This window comes from Eumetopias jubatus, unplaced genomic scaffold (assembly GCF_037043125.1).
Source record: "Eumetopias jubatus isolate StellerSeaLion01/CBP00866 unplaced genomic scaffold, mEumJub1_p1.0 scaffold_1, whole genome shotgun sequence".
Taxonomy (NCBI): Eukaryota; Metazoa; Chordata; class Mammalia; order Carnivora; family Otariidae; genus Eumetopias; species Eumetopias jubatus.
In genome coordinates this window covers 167851076-167872720 of record NW_028274807.1, presented here as the reverse complement: position 1 = coordinate 167872720, position 21645 = coordinate 167851076, and the positions used below count along the sequence as shown (strand labels likewise).

General features: G+C 52.5%; 1 protein-coding gene across 1 annotated transcript; it reads right to left on the bottom strand.

The window, feature by feature from the left end:
• Positions 1-1460: 1460 nt before the first annotated feature.
• On the bottom strand, positions 1461-20074 carry OXTR (oxytocin receptor). Its single transcript, XM_028101835.1, has 2 exons — positions 19171-20074; positions 1461-1708 (listed from the first exon to the last, which is right to left on the bottom strand). The coding sequence occupies exons 1-2, from the start codon at positions 20072-20074 to the stop codon at positions 1461-1463; spliced, it is 1152 nt and encodes a 383-aa protein (XP_027957636.1).
• Positions 20075-21645: the final 1571 nt, after the last annotated feature.

Here is a 21645-nt window from a genome sequence, read left to right as displayed (position 1 = left end):
CTTAATTCCCTTCACCAACTTCATCCTTTTGCATGTGGATATCCAGTTTTCCCAGCACCACTTGTTGAGCAGACTCTCTCCCCTACTGAATTCTTTTGCCACACTTGTCAAAATTCAATTGGCCATAAATATGAAGGTTTATAACTGCACTCTCCACTCTATTCCATTGATCTATTCATCTATTCCATTGATCTACATGTCTATCGTTATGCCAGTACCACACTCTCTTGATTACTGAAGATTTGTAGTAAATTTTGAAACCAGGAATTGTGAATCCACCAACTTTGTTCTTCTTTTCAAAGGATCATTTGGCTATTTTGGGTTCCTTGCATTTCTGTATGAATTTTAGGATCAGCTTATCAATTTGTGCAAAGAGGCCAACTAGGATTTTGATAAGAGAATGCATTGAATCTGTAGATCATTTTGGACAGTACTGTCATCTTAATAATATTTAAGTCTCTGACCCATGAACATAGGATGTCTTCTTCAGTTTCTTTCAATGATATTTTGTAGTTGTCAGGGTATGAGTCTTGTACTTCTTTTGTTAAATTTATTCCTATTTTATTCTTTCTTATACCAGTATAAATGGGATTATTTCTTAATTTCATTTTCATATCGTGAATTGCTAGTATAAAGAAATACAACTGATCTTTGCATATTGACCTTGTACCCTGAAACCCTGATGAATTCATTTATTCGTTCTAATGGGTTTGTACATGTGCATGAACTCCTTAGAACTGTCTACCTACAAAATCATGCCATCTGCAAAGAGTTTTACTTCTTCTTTTCCAATCTGGATGCCTTCTGTTTCTTTTTCTTTCCTAATTGTTTCATGTAAATATTAGCTTCTTAAATATTTTTAACCGAAGTTTTAATCAGACTGCCTATACCGAATGGTTTCATAAGGGAATCCCCTGTTCCTAGGGCCACCTTCGGACATGCTGGTGCCCAAGGATGCTAGGATGGTTCCATGCAAAAGTAAAAGCACTCTGAAGTCAGGAGGCTATTAGCACCACCCTCCACATCTGGGCTCCCACTCCCGTTCCTTATTCTGAGCTCAGAACAGTAAGCTTCCACATACCTATCCTATACTCACCAGCTTTCACAAGACCCCAGAAAAAAGGACTAAAAAGATACTGGAGTGAAATGACAGGTCCAGGAGAAAAAAAAGCAACCCATCCACCAGCCAGAGGTAGCAGTGGGAGCAGGGTATATAAACACCTGTGCGAAGTTAGGGGAGACCCAGGAACTGTCTGATGGCTGAGTCATCCCATCATCTTCCACCACGGAGACTACTTCCCAACCCATGCCAGAATTTCCCACCCCACTCAAGCTACCCCAAGGTGTGGAAGGGTGCAAACTGAAAGGTACCTTATACACACAAGCACACGGCCACCAAGGGGCGGACTGTCTACGTCGGCACAAACTGAGCCACGGGAGGCAGTCCTGGCCCAGCCCAGTCACACTGTGGATGGCTGTGAGCAGCTCCTCTGGCTGGAGCTGTGGCAGCTCAGGACAAAGGTAGATGAGTTGCTCTTTTTGCTGACGCTTGTCTCTCCTGGCCGGTTGCCCTTCAGGTAGCCAGAGGAGCAGCAGAGGAAGCGTTGTACAAGTTCGTGAAAGAGGTGGCCCGTGAAGAGCATGTAGATCCAAGGGTTGCAGCAGCTGTTGAGGCTGGCCAGGAGCATGGCTATGATGAAAGCCGAGGCTGAAAGGAGGATGGGGGTGGGGGGAGGAGAACAGGCCATCACTACTGGAGGGTTTTCATCATTACTTGAGAACAGCCTTTCCCAGGTACCAGGTGCTGGGTCACAAGACAAAGAAGTAGAGAGACAAAGTCTGTCTGCCTTCCATATTGTGGCTCTGGGCATGCGCTTAGCCTGCCCTGCGCCCCCCCCCCCCCGACACACACACACACAGCCTTCCCAGGCTCAGCCCAGCCCTAGAATGCTCCCTGTCCTTTCTCTCATCAAAAGAGCACCTGCCAAATGCTTCCGTATGTAGGAGCTGCATTGTCACAGCCACCCGTTCATTCATAACTCACCCAGCAAGTATCTAGTGCCTACAACTCCAAGTGCCCAAGAGCACAGTCTGGAAGCTGCCAGACCGAGTTTGTAGTCTTGTTCCACCAGCAACAAATTACTTTAGTTCCCCAGGAGACTGCTGTTTGCTAATCTTTCCATGCGGATAACAAGAGTATCCAAACCTCACGGGAATACTGTGAGGATTTAAAAAAATGCCTGGTACACAGTAAGTGTCCAATATATGGTGGCTGCCATCGTGACCATGTGCCACACACCAGGCTAGGCACTGGGGACACAAAAATAAAATGAGGAGCACCACGGGGTGGGCATGATGCGGGTCAGGTTGGGCAGACCAAGGAGGGGTGCCACTCTGAGCGAATCATGGCCAGCCCCACAGAAACCACCATTTGAGCTGATACCTTTAGGATGCTTATGAGTTTTCCAGGCAGAGAAGGGAGGAAGGGTGCTCCAGGCAGAACGAACAGCCCAGACAAAGGCACGGTGGCAAGAAAGCGTTGCCATTTTTGCAGTTGAGAACACTGAAAGTTCTGTACCCCTCAGAGCGCTGCTTTCATGCGACAAATCAGACTTACACAGGAGAAAAATTTACCCTGAAATTATTTAAGGCACTGGGCAGAAGCCATTATACTGAGAATTGACTGTGTTCCAGGCAAAATTAAGGATCAACTTCAAGACATTGCTTGTCACAAATTCAAGCTTCAAGAGGAAAAAAAAAATTCCTAATCCTGGGGCGCCTGGCTGGCTCAGTCACTAGAGCATGAGACTCTTTTTTTTTTTTTTAAGATTTTATTTATTTATTTCTCAGAGAGAGAGAGAAAGAGCACAAGCAGGGGGAGTGGCAGGCTGAGGAAGAAGAAGGCTCCCCGCTGAGCAGGGAGCCCAATGTGGGACTCGATCCCAAAACTGTGGGATCATGACCTGAGCTGAAGGCAGACGCCTTAACCGACTGAGCCACCCAGGCGTCCCAGAGCATGTGACTCTTGATCTTGGTGTTGTGAGTTCAGGCCCCACGCTGGGTGTCGACATTTAAAAAAAAAGAAAAGAAAAATTCCTAATCCTATATACTTCCAAGTAGAGGTGGGGAAAAAATCTGAGTTTCTTGCAATAGACTTCAATCTGACAAACTGCAGATATCTCCCGCCAATGGAGGAGAATGATCAATCCCTCCAGAAACCTGCAAGGAAAACAATGTACCCAAGAATGCTGCTCACAGCCACATCCTTAGCAGCGAAGGCAGCTACAAGAAGGCTTGGAAAATCTACTGGTCTTTGGTCTTTTCTGCATGAAGTTTTCAAAAAATAACTCCAGAATTCTGGGGCGCATGGCTGGCTCAGTTGGAGCGCCATGTGATTCTTGATCTCAGGGTTGTGAGTTTGAGCCCCACGCCGGGTGTAGAGAAGACTTAAATGACTAAGTAAATAAAAACTTAAAAACAATAAATAACTCCAGAATTCAAGAGCTAAATCCAAGAAAGGATTTCTCACAGGGACAGTGAAGTCACAAGATCTAGATGCCATGACAGAGGCAGAGCATGGAGACATTTGTCAGCAAAGTCACCAAGCACCAAAGGGAGAAGGATGATGGTCTGCAAGATGAAGGTTAGGTTCTCAAAGTGGGATCCCTGGATCACCGGGGAACTTGTTAGAAGTGTAAATTCTCAGGCCCTACCCTAGACCTATTGGACCAGACTCCTGCAGGTGAGGTTCTGACACACACACACACACACACACACACACACACACACACACACACACACGAGCTGGAGAACCACTGGTCTAATTCCTTGGTGCACTTGTTGGCACAAGAGCAAACTACAGCAGATAAAACCAGAAAGTGTTGCACAAGAGAATCCTTTTTTTTTTAATATTTTATTTGAGAGAGAATGAGAGAGAGAGAGCACAAGAGGGAAGAGGGTCAGAGGGAGAAGCAGACTCCCCGCCGAGCAGGGAGCCCGATGCGGGACTCGATCCCGGGACTCCAGGATCATGACCTGAGCCAAAGGCAGTCGCTGAACCGACTGAGCCCCCCAGGCGCCCACACAAGAGAATCTTTAGGGAAGCAAAGGAGTAGCATCTAATCCTTAGACTGAAATAGTAAAGAACAGGAAAGTGGAAAAATGGAGGGGGAGGGGAGCCAGTACTGCTCATTTTCTATAAAAGAGAATAAAAAAATATATATTTGATTTGGGTGGCTAAGAAGATGAATTTAAGTTTAGAAATTCTGGTGGGAAATCACCAAGACTAAAAACAGAATGTCCTCAAAATCATAATTAAATGTATAAAATAAAGGAGGCAAAATCAACACATCAAAAGTTAGAATTTAAAAAGGGCATTGAATCAAAAGGAATGAGATCTTGCCATTTGCAACGACGTGGATGGAACTGGAGAGTATTATGCTGAGCTAAATAAGTCAATCAGAGAAAGACATGTACCATATGACCTCACTGATATGAGGAATTCTTAATCTCAGGAAACAAACTGAGGGTTGCTGGAGTGGTGGGGGCTGGGGGACGGGGTGGCTGGGTGATAGACATTGGGGAGGGTATGTGCTATGGTGAGCGCTGTGAATTGTGCAAAACTGTTGAATCACAGATCTGTACCTCTTAAACAAATAATGCAATATATGTTAAGAAAAGAAAAGAAGAAGATAGCAGGAGGGGAAGAATGAAGGGGAGTAAGTCGGAGGGGAAGACGAACCATGAGAGATGATGGACTCTGAAAAACAAACTGAGGGTTCTAGAGGGGAGGGGGGCGGGGGGATGGGTTAGCCTGGTGATGGGTATTAAAGAGGGTACGTTCTGCGTGGAGCACTGGGTGTTATGCACAAACAATGAATCATGGAACGCTACATCAAGAACTAATGATGTCATGGATGGTGATTAACATAACAATAAAAAATTAAAAAAATAAATAAAAAGGGCATTGAGAAGTAAGCTACCAGACACAGAGGCAAGAATGTAGGCATGTAAGGATAGGAAACAAGGTAGAAGGACATAGCAGGAATGAAGCTGACACATGCACAGGGAGGCACCACCTTTTACTTAACTGGATATAGTTACAACTGTATCTTTTCTCTTAAGCTGTTTGCCTGGCTTTACATTTGGATCATTTAACTTATTTATCCTATTAAAAAAGAAAGCATACAGAAACATCAACAACAAAAAAGTAAACAGTTAATGAATTCCCAAGTCACCACGTGGAGATTTCCTACCTCCCCGTGGCCAGCCCGGGTGGGAGGAATTGGGACCAGGGCCAGCGCCTCTGCCCCCACCTGGTGGCCAGAGATATGAACGATGGGCCTGGCTTCGCTCCCTGGGGGATGGATGACCCTCTCTAAGCTGAACCTGCTCCCGTCAGGTTGCCAAAGGCTAAGGGCACAATTAGACTTTTAAAAATTTGGCAATATCCTAACCATCGAGAGACAGGAGTCCACAGTGGTGGAAATGCAAGCCATCAGCAGGGAGGAGAGCTCTCTGGGAATCAGAAACAGGCTGTGGAGGACATTTCAGAGGAAGGAAGCAATAGGAATGAAGGCACATAAGTGAGAACGTCCAAGAACATTCAGGGACTGCCAGAGTTGGAGAAAAGGAATTTCACGGGGAAAGAAATGGGAAAGAGCCAGGATGAGGAGAATCCTGAATGCAGGCCATCTGAGTTTTAGTCTACAGACATAGCCTAGACAATGGGGAGCCCTTGATGGTTTGTGAGCAGGTGACTGATTGTATTGCACCTCACCGGCTCTCTGCCCTTACTGTACCTTGTTTAGACCACACTGCTGCCCGTTCTGCTTCACAGGGTTGCAGACCAACAGGAACAGAACAAAGCATGGAAAATATTGTCCTCATGATTCACGATGTTGTTTCCAAGAGAGCACGTGGCAAGGTAGCAATGCTGACCATGGGAATGACTGCTCAAGCTCACATAGGACCCTGTGGTTTTCAAAGCAGACTTATCCCCATCTTATATGTGAGGAAAGGGAAGCCCAGAAGGGAACTGACTTCCCCAGGGACACACAACACGTCACCCTGTGTTTCTACCTGAAACTAATGAAGTCTTTCCTTTTCAAACTAGGTCAGCATGCACACGTCAGATTCGTACCAGTTAGTGAATCCTCTCTGTCCGAAAGCAAAGACACAGGCTTGCCAGGCAATCACTCTTAGAGTGTGATTTGAGGGACAGAGTCAGAGAGCAACTACCCTTTGCCCACACAGATAGAAACGCCCCTGGAGGCTAGGTATTGCCTGTTCCCAGTGATGGTCTTTTATAATCTAAGTATATCTGGGATGGTAAACACATTACCTCCTATCAGACCATCCTCGTTCCTAGCAGAAATGTCTCATGGCCTAGGCCAGGGACCAGCAAGCTATATAGTTTGGTCTATGGGGGCCAAACCCCACCTGATGCTTGTTTTTCTAAATAAAGTTTTATTGGAACACAGCCACACCCATTCATTCATATATTGTCTATGGCAGCTTCTGCACTACAAGGACAAAGCAGAGTACCTGTTCCAGAGACCTTATACCCACAAGCCTACAAGAGTTACTGCCTGGCCCTTTACAGAAACCTAGCCAATCCTTGATGCCTGGAGGAGGGGCAGATGTTAAAAAGTGGCGGGAAGGGCTACGAAGGGCAGGGAGAAGCCCACAGAGCAAGCCCTGCCCACTTCCCCCCACACTACCATGAGAAGACTCGGGTGATGGCTTTGCTTTCCAGTTACCCAGACATGGCACAAATCCTGGCTTTGCCACTTTGTACCTTGTGTGTTCTACGGCAAGTCCCCTAACCTCTCTTCACCTCCGTTTCTCCATCTGTGAAATGGGAGTAATAAAAAGAACTTCTTTACAGAATCACTGCCAAGTTTCATTAGACAGTATGCCAAGTACTCATCATGATTCCTGGCACTCAATAAAAGTAAAAACTTAATGAACTTAGGTATTGCCATTATCACTACCATGATGTGTACATGCCCAGTAAATGCTACTTTCCTTAACGATAACAGAGTTAACGCCAACCCATGTGAAACAATGGGGAGAGGCTGCTCCCTGGGCTGGGCTGTGTCTTGGAATCTGAGACAGCCCGGAGGGTGGCGGGGGGGCGGGGGGGGCAGAGGGCACAGGACCCACTGGCTTAGCTTCTGGAAGGTGTACTGCCATATGGCAGTGTCCATCCAGTGTGGCTCTTGGGCCGGACCGCATGGCCAAGAAGGTCAGCTTATACGTAGATTCATTTCCTGGCCCTAGAGGCCCGCACCACCATTGTAACCAACAAGCTTATCTACCCTTCTCAGCTAACTTGTGACTTCCAGACGGGTTCAAACAGACTGAAACAATGGGCCATCTTCAGGGAGAGCAAGGGGGTGCCGGGGCTCCACAAAGTCAAAGTTGTGCTGAAACAAGGAACTAGTGATAGAGGAGAATGTTCTTGCCTTATTCCATCTCACTTGGGGTCCTGGGAATGTCTGATCTTGCCCTGTAGATTTCAGTGCTAAGATCCGTATTACCTCATGTGCAAGCCTGGACATTGCAGCTGGGGGACGCTGCTGTCTCGCCACTGCAAACTGCCCTCTCGCCTTTCTGCTCGCGGCATTCCAGCTCCAGGTTCTGGGGCACGCCGCCCTCTGGGTGTTCTTCTGTAGTGAAATCCTTACCATGGGGATGGTCTTCTTTCTTTCTCTTTGTTTCTTTCTTTTCTTTCATTCATTCATTCAAGACAGAGTGTGAGCATGGAGAGGGGCAGAGGGAGAGAGAGAGAAACTCAAGCAGGCTCCATGCCTAGCACAGAGCCAGACTCAGGGCTTGATTCCACGACCCTGAGATCATGACCTGAGTCAAAATCAAGAGTCAGCCACTCAACCAACTGACCCACCCAGGCGCCCCAGGACTGTCTTCTTTCAAAACACAGCTACCCACAGGTAGCTGAGGGTGAGGCACCATTGAAAAGGTGACTCAGAGTGGTGCCACCTCAAGGTGGGTCTAGCAGGTCTGCAGTGGATGCCGTGGTGCCCCGAGCCCAGGTCTCATCTTAGGACCCAGGGGCTCATTCCCCAGCTGCCAGGGAGCTGGCCAGTGAGGCTCTCGGCTGAGTTCCTCTTGGGGCACTGCCTTTGGCCAGAGCAGAACACCCTGTCCCAGGAGCAGCCTAGACCAGTCCATGCAAATATACAAAGGTCCACCCCTTTGCCTTAACTCAGGCTTCTCTGAAGGGCCGTCCCTGCAGGAAGTTCCAACCCTGGCCCCCGGCCACGTGTTGGACAAAGCAGAGCAATGATGAAGCTGACGCAGAAAAGGAGGAACTGAAAGTCAGAATCCACTGACTCCTCCAAAGGTGTGGTCTGCCGCCATCGGCACCTCCTCTGGGGCCAGGAGGGTGGGGCAGCGCTCAGGAGGGGCCGTGGTGGAGCACTGACAAGGGAGGAGCCAGGGACACAGGATTCAGATGCAAACCCCTGGGGTCTGAATCCTCCACCTAATCCTTCTCCGAGCTACATCTACCATATGAGCCTTAACATCCTTATCTGTAAATTGGAGGTGACACTTGTAAGGACTTTGAGAAAACTAGAGGGAAAAGTGTAAAAGGGCTTTGTGAATGGCAGTGTTTATTCAGGTGATGAGTATCATTATTAACAGATAGGAGATATGACCAACCGCATCATTTTTTAAAGCCCAAAGTTTGGAGGCTCCTTATCCCAGGTCAATTAAAGAAAGTGTCCTTTGACTGTTTTTCCATGACTTCAAAAATTAAAAAAAAAAAAAATTAAAACCCAGAGCCCTGGGGTTGGAGGACATGACACCAAAGAAACTCCTGATCGTCCATCTGGAAAAGCTTACCCGGCCAGTGACATAAGAAACCCAAAAGGGAAGGTGGCTGCAACCCTGGGGAGGGCAGGATTTCAGGGTCTCCAGTGGGACCCCACCTCTTCTGCTTGCTCCCCATAAAAATAACATCCCTCCCCAGGACAGAGCCCTGAGTGATGCAAACTGCTCTCTCTGGTCCTTGCCAAAAAGCGGGAGGCACTGGTCCAGGGACTGGTCCTCACACCAGCCTGGCCACCAGCTTAGGGCTTTTCTCGGAGGAAGAGGAGGAGGAAGTCAAATGTTCTAGCATCCTTTCATGCCCTGTGCCCACTGCCACAGCCCCAGCCCTGGGCACCTGCTCTCAAGGGAAAGACAGACGTAGAAGACAGCACTCTATTAAACAGGGAGGTGCAGCGCTGGGAGGGCAGGCTGGTGGGCCCAAGCCTGGAGACTAGGGGTGATCTTCAAGTGGGGGCTCCTAGGCGCCAAGCAAGAGATGTGAGCAGAAATGACCACCCGCCAAAAGCCAGATCCCCTGCTGGGCTTTACCCCCAGGAGACAGACACAACTCTGTATTTCCACTCAGCACTGTGATTCATGGAGGGGTGGGCGGCAGACGGCCACTTGAGGACAGGGACGGTATGCCCCAAAGCGTTCCACCCACCTACGAGCCTGGCGTTACTCAAGCTCCAAGAACTCCCATGTTCGGATTTCCCGGCACCCCCTCCACCCTGGCACCGAAGGCTCAAATTAGCCCCGACAGCTGATGGGCAGGTGGCCACGGCCTCTCTGGGCTATGTTGTGCCTGAGGCAACTAAGGCATCTCACATACGCTTCAAAGACGTCCGGCTTAGCTAACATCTCTCCTCCGAGTCAAATCAGGCCCATCCACTTTTATAAGAGGCCCTCACTCCAGACACCACTTACTTGGTTCAAGGACCCCCCCACCAGGGGATTGGGAATTTGGGTTTAAGGGAATAAGGTTATTCCTAGAGGGGCTGTGTAAGAATTTGAGAGCTGTAGTCTACAGAAGTCTTTTTTTTTATGATTTTTAAATGTACACTCACATCAAGATTGAATTATGGAATAAGTATGGATTATAGAGTGCCTTTTTTGAAAAGACAATTTTACAACATTGGAATGGTTTTAAAATTCAGAGGTGTGTGATCACCCCATGCATCATAAAGCCAGATTAAGAGCCACATTTGTGGGTTACAGAGCTTTAAGTGAGCTTCTATATGTCACTGCCCAAATCTGGGGGACATGTTGAGTGCACTGGGCTGGACCTAAGGAATGACCACATTCTGGAAGCAGAAGAGCTGGGGCCTTTTGGTAAACAACCAGCCCTTCTCTACCCTGCAGGGAACGACAGGCCGTGCAGCCGATTTCAGCCGTAGGTACAAAGGCAAACTGCACATTTGATAAAAGAGGTAAGACATTAAAGACTTCTCTATTCAATATGTAGTCTATGGGCCGGCTCCATAGGCATCACCTGGCTGCTTGGTAAAAATGCAGACTCTTGGGCTGCCTCCCAGACCTCCCTAATCAGAATCTGCATTTTAACAAGATCCCCCCTGCCACATGATCTGTGCGCTCATGAAGTTTTAGAAGTATCCCTCCAACGGGGAGAAAGATAATAATAAGGTAACCGCCCGATGATGTCAACATGGAATGTGCTTCTTTGCAGAGCCAGCTCCTACTCATCCTTGGAACCCCTTTTCAAATGTTGCTTCCTCTCTGAAGCCCTCCCGATGTTTTTTCCTCCAGGGAGACAGAATCAACCGATGCCTCCTGGGGCACTCACCTGGGGGTGATAAATAAACACTGATAGTAAAGATCTCTCTTACTGCGGCATCCCTCCACATTGTCATTACTTACGTTTCCAGACTTGTGGCTGGGTGCTGGGTGTCATTTGTGGAAAACAGTTAAGAGTTCTATAAGGGACTGAACTGAAGTGAAGCACGAAATTAGCAGACAGGAAGTCCTGAGAGAACTGCTGAAAAGGCATAAGGGTAATCTCCCTGCCTGACAATAGGAGGGGGTTCTAACACCATCAGTGGATTCTAGTGCAGTTCCCTCTAGGAAAGTCAGGTTCATACTCAGATACCCAGGTCTGGTGGAGAGAGAGAGAGAAACAGAATGAGCAAGAGTGACCTTCCCGGCGTGAGGTGTGGGCCATGCAGGGCAGAAGGCTGTGCTACTGTAGCATCTGACGGGGGTGGGGGGGGTGAGTGTCAGCTCCCTGCAGAGCAGGACAGGAGACTCTGGCCATGGCTGCCCCTCCATGGGTGGCTGGGAATCAGGATCACAGGAATCAGGGGCTAGGACCTGACTGCCTGGTTATACCCGCTTCCGGCTCACCCCTTAGGCAAGAGTCGCCTGTGACTTCTAAAACCGAGATCTAGAACCTTCCCTCCTCCCCTCCTGCGGCCTCCTCCAGGTAAGGCTTTAGTTTCTCTTTACCTCTTAATGCTGGTTTGGAGCACCCATGGGCTTGCTACCCGTCCTCACTGGAAACTGCAGCCGCTCTGCTAAAACAGTGCTCCTGAGCTCACGACAACTCCCACCTCCAACGGCACTGACCCAGCCCAGGACCTGACAGTCTTGGAATTTCTCTGCTTTTTAAAAGCAGACGTTGGGGGCGCCTGGGTGGCTCAGTTGGTTAAACGTTTGCCTTCGGCTCAGGTCATGATCCCGGAGTCCTGGAATGGAGCCCCGCAGTCGGGCGCAGTCGGGCGCATCGGGCTGCCTGCTCAGCGGGGAGCCTGCTTCTCCCTCTGCCCCTCCCCCTGCTTGTGCTCTGGCATGCAGGCTCGGGCACTCTATCTCACCCGCGCTGTCTCATTCTCTCTCAGATAAAGAAAACCTTTTAAAAAAGAAAAAGCAGCCATTGATTGAGCACTTACTATATGCCAGGCACTGTGCCACTGGCAGCCACAGCACCCCCCCCCCACCCCCCGCCCGCAACCTAAACACTATTCTTAACTCCAGAAAACTGGGCTCCGGGCAGCTGTAGTCAACTGCCCAAGGTCACTGCTGCCACTCCTTTGGGCTACACCTCGGGACCTGAGGGCCTGACGCCAGCCAGGCAGAAAACGGGGTGTTGCTCCCAGAGCTCTGTAGCCCACCTTGGCCTGACTGTCCCATGTTTATGCAAATGCCAGCTGTCGGCCTCAGGAGGGCAGGTGAGGAACTGGGACGGCTCCCTGCAAACTCTCCTCACTGGACGACTGAGGTATCAAAGCAGAGGTTGTGTGGACAGGACCCCTGGGGCACAGTAATGACTGTTTGTAGAATGGGTGCACCGGCCTGCAGAGGAGGAAGGAGACCCCGGAGGAGGCTGCCAAGTTATGGCCCGCACAGCTCCTGGGAGCATCTTCTCACAGACCATGAGGTAAAGGGCGCCCCCTTGGAACTGTGCCACAAAGCAATCCACACTTGGACTTGGCCTTTGAAGGACGGGTCTCCACAGAAGAGACTGGAGTGGGCATTCCTACGGTGAGAACAGAATCAGCACGAGTGCTAAGCAAAAGGACCCTGTGGGACCTGGCAAGCCGTCAGGGGTACACAAGGCAGACTGGCCAGAGCCCAGGGCAGAGGTGACAAGGGTGCCCTCATTCCTTAACTATTCAGGCCACGCCTCCATAGTGGGTCTAAACCAGCGCTTCTCAACCAGGGGTGATTTTGCCCGAGGGGACATTCAGCAATGTCCGGAGACACTGTTGGGGGTCGCGACTGAGGGAAAGGTGCCAGTGGGAACCAGTGGGCAGAGGCCAGGGATGCTGCTAAACGTCCCACAGCGCCCTGGACAGACGCACTCCCAACAGGGGTTCCTAGGCCCAGGATGTCAGCAGTGACGAAGTTGAGACACTCTGCTCTCAACCAAAAAGCTGCTGATGGAAAAGAAAGTGCCACGATGAGAGGTGTGGTACAGTTAGGATGGAGGGGTTAGCAGGCAGCAGGGGGCTGAGAAGCGCAGGCTTTGAACCCAGAGTGCCCAGAGTGTGGTGCCCTGAGGGCATAGGCAGCGGGGGCGGGGGGGGGGGGGGGTATTGGGTGTTTCAGCAAAGAGAGCCCAGGAGTGTAAAGATGTTGGGGTCACAAAGAGGGTGCAGGGCTCTGCGGCCAAGCCAGGAACCAGCTTTCTAAAAGCACCCAGGAGATCCCAAGGCCAAGCGTGGAGGACCACCTTGAAAATGCTGGCTTGGCGAGGAGGGGCAGTGTGACAGGGCGGCCTTTGCTGTGGCAGGATGAGGGTTCAAACCCCAGCTCCACCCCTTACTCAACAGTGTCCTCCAGCAGGTCTTGCCTCTCTAGGCCTCGGTTTCCTCCTCTGTAAAATGTGGACAAAGCCCCCTTACCTTACCGTGTTCGGGTGAGGATGAGACGTGGGGCTGGGTACTCAACAAGTGGGGGTTCCTGTTAGCAACTACTCTAACTCCTCACGTCGCTGAAGCCGATGCCCACAGAGGGTGTCCTGTTCTATCCCCACTGTTCATCTGGGAGTGACAGAGGCCCAGAGATCACCCAGAGACGTGCCCCAAATCACAGAGATGGCAACAAGACCAGGTCTCTGAAGGGGGCTCTCACCACTGCCCAGTGCTGTCTCCCGGGACTGATGAAGTGGGGGCCGGGAGAGCACAGTTCAGCCCCCAGCCAGCCCCTGCCCCTGGGGGTGAGCCCCGTGGGGTTCCCTTCACTTCCATCACTTGTCAGTGCAAGGCGGTGGGGTCGTCAGGCGGGCCAAGCCCTCAGGCATCTGACCGGCCAGCCCAGCCTCCCTAGAGAGGACCTAGAGCCGAGAGAGGCCTGCTCTGCCGCTCACCTCCTGATCCACAGCCCCTCACAGCCTCCCCACCCCCCTCCAAACATCCATCAAATGGAAGAAGGGTGCAGCAAAGCCTCACCCAACAGATTTTGTTTTTTCTGTTATTAATCAAACCTCTGGGGGGAGGGGGGATGTGAAGTCACCGGGGACAGAAACCCAAAGGGAAAGCATTCGCATTAGCCAAGAACATAACTCACAACTGCTTAATGACGAGAGTGTGGTTGTTAACTGTCCATCTAATTGCAATTTATCCCCAGAAGGGCCAAGTTCAAGAGCTCTTCAGGACAGAGAATGATCTGTCCAATCTCCTCCTGCCCTCCCTCCCCCATTGCTCTGCCTATGAATGGCTCACCTGAAGGGGAGACTCTCCGAGGTGCCTGGCCCACCCAAACCTTGGGCACAATGTCCTTGAAAAAGTGAGGTGGGTAGGCCACACCGGAGGGGCCACGGTTCCACAGAAAAAGGGAGAAGGAGCTGGGAAGCTCATTCTCAGATCAGGGAAACACTTAACACCAGGCCTCCTGTGCATTTCCACCTTCCTCCTGGTACAACACTCCTGACAGATGTTTGGTTGTCCCCAAGTGACTGGGCGCTCGCTTCTTCACCAGGCAGCCAGTTCCAGTGTTGGAGGGCTGCTTAGAAGATCCTGATTTCTCCGGAGTCCAAATCCACACACACATCCCAGCCCATCTTGAGCACCTTTCTCCTCCCATATCCCTCATATTTGTTCAGCCAGCATTGGCTGAGCTCCTAATGGGTGCCCAGCCCTGTGCTCGGCATTGGACACACACCAGTTAGCAGGACAGAGGTGTCACTGTTGTGACCAGGCTCACAGTCCAGCCTTAACAAGTTTCTCCTCCACATACCAACTTCTCTGGACACACTGCCTATTTTCTACAGGCTCTGCTTCCCTCCCACCCCCTCCGCCTGGGCTCTCAGGAGAAAAATGCCCATCTCCTCCCTCAGGAATACCTGCCAAGATTCTCAGAGTCAATCCCAAGAATGCAAGCAAAACTCATAACAAGTAGAATGGGGGAAGAGGAGAAGAGTGACATTGATCACATGGCTCCCAGGTGCCATGAGACACACCATTAGGTCATTCTCCTAACAACCCTACAGGTAGGCTTTGCTTCCTTGATTACACACAGGAGGAAGCTGAGGCCCAGAGAAGTCTAACAGCTTGCTCAAGGACACAGGAGAAAAGGGCAGGGCAAGCTCCAAACACAGGCCAGCCACATGCTTCTTTCCCTGCACAAACCATGCAGGGTTCCACAGTGCCTGCCGGCTATACTGGCCCACCAGACAGGTCCCTTGGTCCTTCTGCATTCTCTGTACACTGGACGTCCCCACCCTGTTCTCTGGGCATTTTCTTCCTCCCATGGAAATCAGCTAGTTTGAGAGAAAAGGGGACTATTCTGCATATGGCTCATCTATGAAGTGTGAGTTGTTTTTTTTTTTAATTCAAAACCTTCTCCCCTAGTTTCCAGGCACCTTCTGGTGAAGAGACAGGAGCCACGAATAGCGTTCTGTGTGGACGGGTGGCAACCCCTGCCCCATCTGCCAACCTGTCCCCCCTCCTCTCTCATCTCTGCCTACTGGACCAGGAATTTCAATAAAAAGTAGAGCTGAAGACTCAAAATCAGCCCCACCACAAACAAGCAGCATCAATGAGCCCCTGGAAATACAGACACGCCCCCTCTCTACCTCCTCCCTCCCAACTACGCCAGGTCCAAGTCCTTGGGACCAGCAGCAAAGCAAATCTCACTGAGTTCAAGGGGAAAGGTTGGCACCAAATCTTTGACAGTGGAATTTGCTTGTGAAGATACATATGCGGCTGGTCCACACATGCCCTGGGTATCTGGTCTCACCAGCCTCACCAAAGCAGGGCTCCAGCAGCAGGGGGCTGCTCTGGGTGGGGAGGAGCTCATTAATTACCACGATGCTCCTCTCCCTTTTCTCTGTTTTCCTTCTGAACAATGGAAATATGGAAATTGAGAGGGTCCTTCTTTGCTCTGGCTCTTAGAAAAAGGAAGCGCCGTGTGCGGCTCACCTCCACACACAGAGCCTTTGTTATTATTATTACTATGATTATATTATAATCTCCCTATCTTTTTCTCCCCTTCATCCAGGTCTCCTTGTATCTACTTTGTCTGGCCACAATACCCGAATCTTTGTGGCCAACCTCTCATTACTTTTGGAGCAAGGTGAGCTCTAAACCCATAAAGGCAGCGCTTGGTGTGAACGAAGGCATAGCAGGGAAAGAAGTCCATCAAAGGAGAGATGTGTGAAAGGAACGCCTGGGTTTGGAGAGAAAGCCAGGGCGCACAAACCCTCGCGGAGGCAGGGGCTGTGAGGCCGGCCAAGGGCCACGCGGCCAGCTGCCAAGGCAGTCGTGCCTTCTCCAGCCCCTCTGTCAGCCCATGATCTGTAGCCTGTGGTTCCAGAGCTTCTCCTTCCCTCAGAGGCTCTCACGACGAAGCTGTTGGCAGGAACCGATGCCACATGCATCCCGCTCCCTCCACCTCTCTCTGTACCCGCCTGCACCCCAGCCTCCCAGGAGAATGTCTGGCTGCTCTCCTGGGCTTCCTGAACTTCCAGCCTCCACCCCCCAGGAGATGAGCAGAGCAAGGGGCCCAGATCTAGATATTTTGCATCTCTTCTCAATTCCCTTCCTCTTGGAAAGTGAGGGCTGTGCATTCCTTCCCCAGTGCTGATCAGAATCTCTTGAGTAGCTCAGCTGTATCTTTGTTTTGTTCCTTAACACTTGCCAATAGCCTCCAGACAGAGTCACGTCTCCAAAGGGACTGTAAACACCATTATTTCTGACGGCCCAGGCTGCTACTTGCAATTATCCCAACTAATGCCAAGTGGGCACGGAGCTTGCGGTCCACTCAGATCCCCACTGAAAGCCCTGAGGCCGCGGCATGACTTGGCCAGGCTGGCAACCAGAGCCCAAGTCCTCGGTGCTTGATAGGCCCATCACACGGGGACTGGGTGCCCGCTCCTCGCAGGAGCGGCATCATGAATCCCCTGCCCTGTTGTCTGCATTTGTTCTCTTCTTGGAGCGCCCAAGACAGGGTGCTGAGGAGGATGAGGGGGACCTGGGCTTTCCATGTGGCACCCACCCTTTCCTCTGAACTGGGAAAGAAGCAAAGGAACAGAGGGAAGATCTGAGGTTCCTAGAGTCTATTTCTCTCCCTGCTCCTGGAGTCTGAGAGCAGGAGCCTGGCTCTACTGAAGGGAAATCCTCAGGGGACCACATGTACCCAAAACACCTCTGGCCCCCACTTTAGTTGGGTGTTCTCTCAGTCTCTCTCTTCCTGTGTTTTAAGACAAAGACATGGATTATCTGATGTCCTTTTAAAGCGTAGGAAAGATCAAAACCTCACTCAGTGATTAGGATATGTGTTGACCATATACTCTCATTCTTTAGGGAGGAAAATAGGAAGAGAGCAGGTGAGGGGGTGGACAACAAGAAGTCATATGAAGAGGGGGTGGGGGAAAGAAGGAGGGAGAAAAATTCACCAGGGAGAAAAATGAGTGGCAGAGGCCAGGGGAGGGAAAGAGAGAGGAATGAACTGAATGTTGAAATGTCCTCATTCTAAAAGCAAGACACTAAGGGTCAAGGGAGAGAAGGGGACCCCTCACCCAAAGTCCCACACTAGTAAGGGCTAGAGGGAGGGCTCCCCAGTATCTGCTCAGTGTCGGTCTCACTTCTTCAAGGACTGGCGTTAGAGCTCCTCAAGACCCGGGTCTGGCATCTCTTTGGCTCGCGCCCAGGAAATAAGTGTAGCCTGATGCCTTAATTAGAAACACCCACTGCTGGCTTTTGCCCAGCCCAACTCCCTAGTTCTGTGTCCTTCATCAGAAGGCTGGCACAGGAGGAAAGAGCTGGGGTGGGAGCAGGAACCCCCAGCTCTAGTCTGCCTCCGATTGGCTGTGTGACCTGGAGCAAGCACCTTCCCCCTCTGGACCCCTGAACCCTTTCTGCAACGTGGAGCAGGGCTGGCTCTGCTGCGTCTGCACAGCAATCCCCCCCCCAACACACACACACACACACACACACACACACACACACACACTGCCAGAGCCTGCTGTACCACAGGTGCTCCATATGTGCTGAATGACAATTGCCTAGGCCACTAAGAAAAATGCTAGGTTAATAGGCAGGGCTGGGTAAAGCCAGGAGTCTGTGGTTTCTGGAAGAGAACAAAGCAAAGTTATCCAGCTGAATGAAGGGAGATTTCAGCTTCCACGGGATGGGTGTATTTTAGACTTCTGGGAGCAGGAGTGATTATATTTAGAAATGGGACATTTCTGCAAAAAGGGTAAAAGCAAACCCCTTGATCTACTCTTAGAATCATTAGGGTCACCTGCATCCCAGTGCAGTGCTATGGGCTTACCCTCAAACAAAATGTGTAAGTCATTCACCATCACTGATCATCCCTCCTGATCTTTGCAGATAAGCTACTGGAATTGTGTGCAATGAAGGCGAAGCTGCCTGGAGCTCCCAGCAGCCCTGCGCTGGCCACAAGCCCCAGGACCCAAGGCGCTCTCTGCTCCCCCAAGCTCCCTCCCCACAGACCAGCCCCTTCTGCCTTCTCCCTCCAGGTCTTCCCCACACCACCCTCAGCCCAGCACTCAGCAGTCCTCCCATTTGGAGAGCGCCTTCCCTCCCTACAGAAATCACCCAGCCTCCCAGATCAAATTGGGAAGTTTGCATCTTTGGATTGGGGCTCCCACCCTTTTCCCACCCCTCCCCATCCCACAGCACAAGCAACCGAATCTGGCCCTGGGCACCCCCAGGCCCCGCTCGCGGGCAGACCGCCCCCCACCCCCCCCCCCCACACACACACCCCCGGCACTCACCTCTCTGCCTTTCGAGACTCACCGCCTCCAACGGGCCGGGGGTTCAGCCACTCGACCGCACATCCCCACAACACCCTGCCCCGGACCTACTCAGGTACTCAGCGCCAAGCTGGACGAATCAAATAGCCCACCTCCTGCTGCCCTCATCCAAACCAGACCCCGGGTGCTCAGGTTGATTTGAACTTAAAGGGGAAGTTCAACATAAAGTAAATTTAAAGTGGTGAGAGCCTGAGCTTGGACCGCCGTTTGGAAGTTACTTCCACCACTGCTAACCAGGTGGGAAAGTCACTTGAACCTCAGTTTTCCCATCCATAATAAGGAACCATATGCCCCTTATGTAGCCCAAGGACTGTGCTAAGGACTTTGCGTGCATTTTCTCATTTCATCCCCCGGATGAGAGCCCGTACTTTCACCATTATGGCCATTTTACAGAAGAAGAAGTCAAGGCTCAGGGAAGTTAAGCCCCAAATCCCTTGACCAGTGGATAATGGAGCCATGACTCAAACCCAGCTCTGCAGGATTCCAAAGCCCGCATCCCCCGCACGAGATCCCCAGAGCCCTGTCGGTGCGGAGGAGGCAGGACAAGGACACCGCCCCGCCGCGCTCCCTCCTCCGGGTTTCCCCGCCAGCGCTACCTTCCTTGGGCGCATTGGCGTCCCAGACGCTCCACATCTGCACGAAGAAGAATGGCGTCCAGCACACGATGAAGGCCAGCACGATAATGAAGGTCATCTTAACCGTGCGGATCTTGGCCTTGGAGATGAGCTTGACGCTGCTGACCCGTGCCAGAGCCGCGCCCTCCGGCCCCTCTGCAGCCGCCGCCGCCGCCGCCGCCGTCTTGAGTCGCAAGTTCTGCCAGATCTTGAAGCTGATGAGGCCGTAGCAGGCGGCGAGCACGATGACAGGCACGATGTAGACCGCGAGTGTGATCCACGTGATGTAGGCCTTGGGCCCCCACGGCTGGATGAAGACCGCCCAGCAGTCGAAGACGCCGTCGGCCACCTCGCGCAGCGAGAAGATGTGCACTTGCGGCGCGCTGGCCACCAGGCAGCCCAGCCACGTGGCGAGCACGGCCAGGCGGTCCGCGCGGCGACGCAGCGCCCGCAGGGGCTGGCAGATGGCCAGGCAGCGGTCGAGAGACATGAGCAGCAGCAGGTAGGTGGAGGCGAACATGCCCACCACCTGCAGGTACTTGACCAGGCGGCACAGCAGGTCGGGCCCGTAGAAGCGGAAGGTGATGTCCCACAGAAGTTGCGGCAGCACCTGGAACACTGCCACCACCAGGTCGGCTATGCTCAGGTGCTTCATGAAGAAGAAGAGGCGCGAGTGCTTGTGGCGCGTGGTGCGCAGCGCCAGGAGCACGCACGCGTTGCCGCTCAGCGCCAGGAAGAGGATGAGGCACAGCACGGCCACCTCCACGCGCGCCAGGGCCTCGTTGCGCTGCGGGGGCCCGGCGGTGCGGTTGCCCTCGGCTTCCGGAGGCGCCTCGCTGCCGTTGACCGCCTCCGCGCTCCAGTTGGCCACCAGCGCGCCCTCCATGACCGTGGCTGCTGCCGTGCGCCCCCGGTCTTCAAGCCCTTTAAGGAGCAGTGCGGCGGGGTGGGGCCCGACGCGCCTGGGGGTGGCGGGGGTGGGGGGCGCTCCTCGGGTTCCACTCCCTGAAACTCCGGAGGGCCGATTTGCTGGGAGCCTGAAACAATCCAGAGGCCCCTGTGAAGACCAAGCGCTTATCTCCCGATGCACGTGCGGCTCAGCGGTCCCCTTCCCACCTTATTTGGGACTAGGGGCACAACCGCCAGCCCGGGGGTGGTTCAGCCGCCACCCCAGGGGTGGTTCAGCCGCCACCCCAGAAATCCCCGTTTGAGGTACCTCCTCTGAGCTACTGGAAATGAGCGGGAATCTACCAGACGGCCAGTTCCTTAAGATTTTAAGTCACTTGTACTGGGGGAGAGGGGAGGGTCCTAATCACTCTCCTCCGGGACTGGGCCTCCTCAACAGCCACCTCTCCCAGAGGGCCCCAAAGCAGCTGCCCGCCCCGCCTCACCCCCCGACCCTCAGCACATGCATCTTCCCGCAAGCCGCCCCAAACAGCCATCTCTCCTTACTCCAGTTACTTCCTCCAGAGATTCCCCCCAAACAGCCACTTGCTTGGGAAACCCCAGCTCAGAACCATCCCCCACCAACCTCCTATTTCTAAGAGGTTTAGCCATCCGCTCTCACCCCCGGAACTTCCACAACGACTGCTTCGATGGGACCCCCATTCCAGCGGTCCCTCCTAGAAGAACTTCTGTCTCAATACCTACCCCCAGGACGCCCAACTGCTGTTCCGGGAAGCCCTCCCATGAGGATCCTCCCCAGCCCAGCGGCCTCAGGAAGCCGATGTGGTCTTGACCCTCGACAGTTAAGGGTTCTGCATCTTGATCCTGAGCGGTCTCTTTGCAGTCTGTGGGAGCACGGGGAGTGCCTCCAGGTGCCAGGGGCGCGAGGCACCCCACCACCTCCACTCGGGTTCCAATGGCTCCCCCAGCCCCAGCCAACCCGTCTTACCCGTGCGCAAGACCCAGCTACCTGCACCCAGTCCTCCAGCTGGCCTAAAGTTGCCTCCCTGGGGAAACTGCACCGCCGCGGAGAGCTCCGAGGACGCGTGCGCTCCCAGGCCAGGTTGGGATGGCTGCGGGCGGCACCCAGTCTGATACTATCGTGAGGTCTCAGACTCGGAAGCCTCAGCTGGAATTCCCCTCGCCCACACCTAACTGGTCACTGGACAGGGACAGAAGGCGAGCGAGAAGCGCAGCCCAAGCTGTGCGCGCTGACAGCGTCAGGATGCGGCGGTGTCTGCCGGCGGCCCGCTTTTCTGCAGCCTGAGCCGGGGCTGCACCACCACACGAGGCCGCTGGGAGGCGCGGAGGGCCGGCCCCGCCAACCCCTGCCAAGCCGGGTTAACTCGCCCCGGGTTCGCCCCAGAGCGGCAACAAACAGGCTTCTTTCACAGTGGCTTAAAACTGCAAGAGGGAAGGAGCTCATAAATAACCCGCTTGGTTTCTTCCTTTCTTGGTTTGGAAGCTCCTGACTCTCAGGCAAACGGGAAGCTTGAATAGCGCTGGAATAGC

Excerpts from the sequence above, each read along its gene's own strand:
- OXTR (XM_028101835.1), bottom strand. The coding sequence starts at position 20,074 with ATGGAGGGCGCGCTGGTGGCCAACTGGAGCGCGGAGGCGGTCAACGGC. Across the intron at positions 1,709-19,170 it reads CGCCAATGCGCCCAAGGAAG|CCTCGGCTTTCATCATAGCC; the intron begins GTAGCGCTGGCG and ends TCCTCCTTTCAG.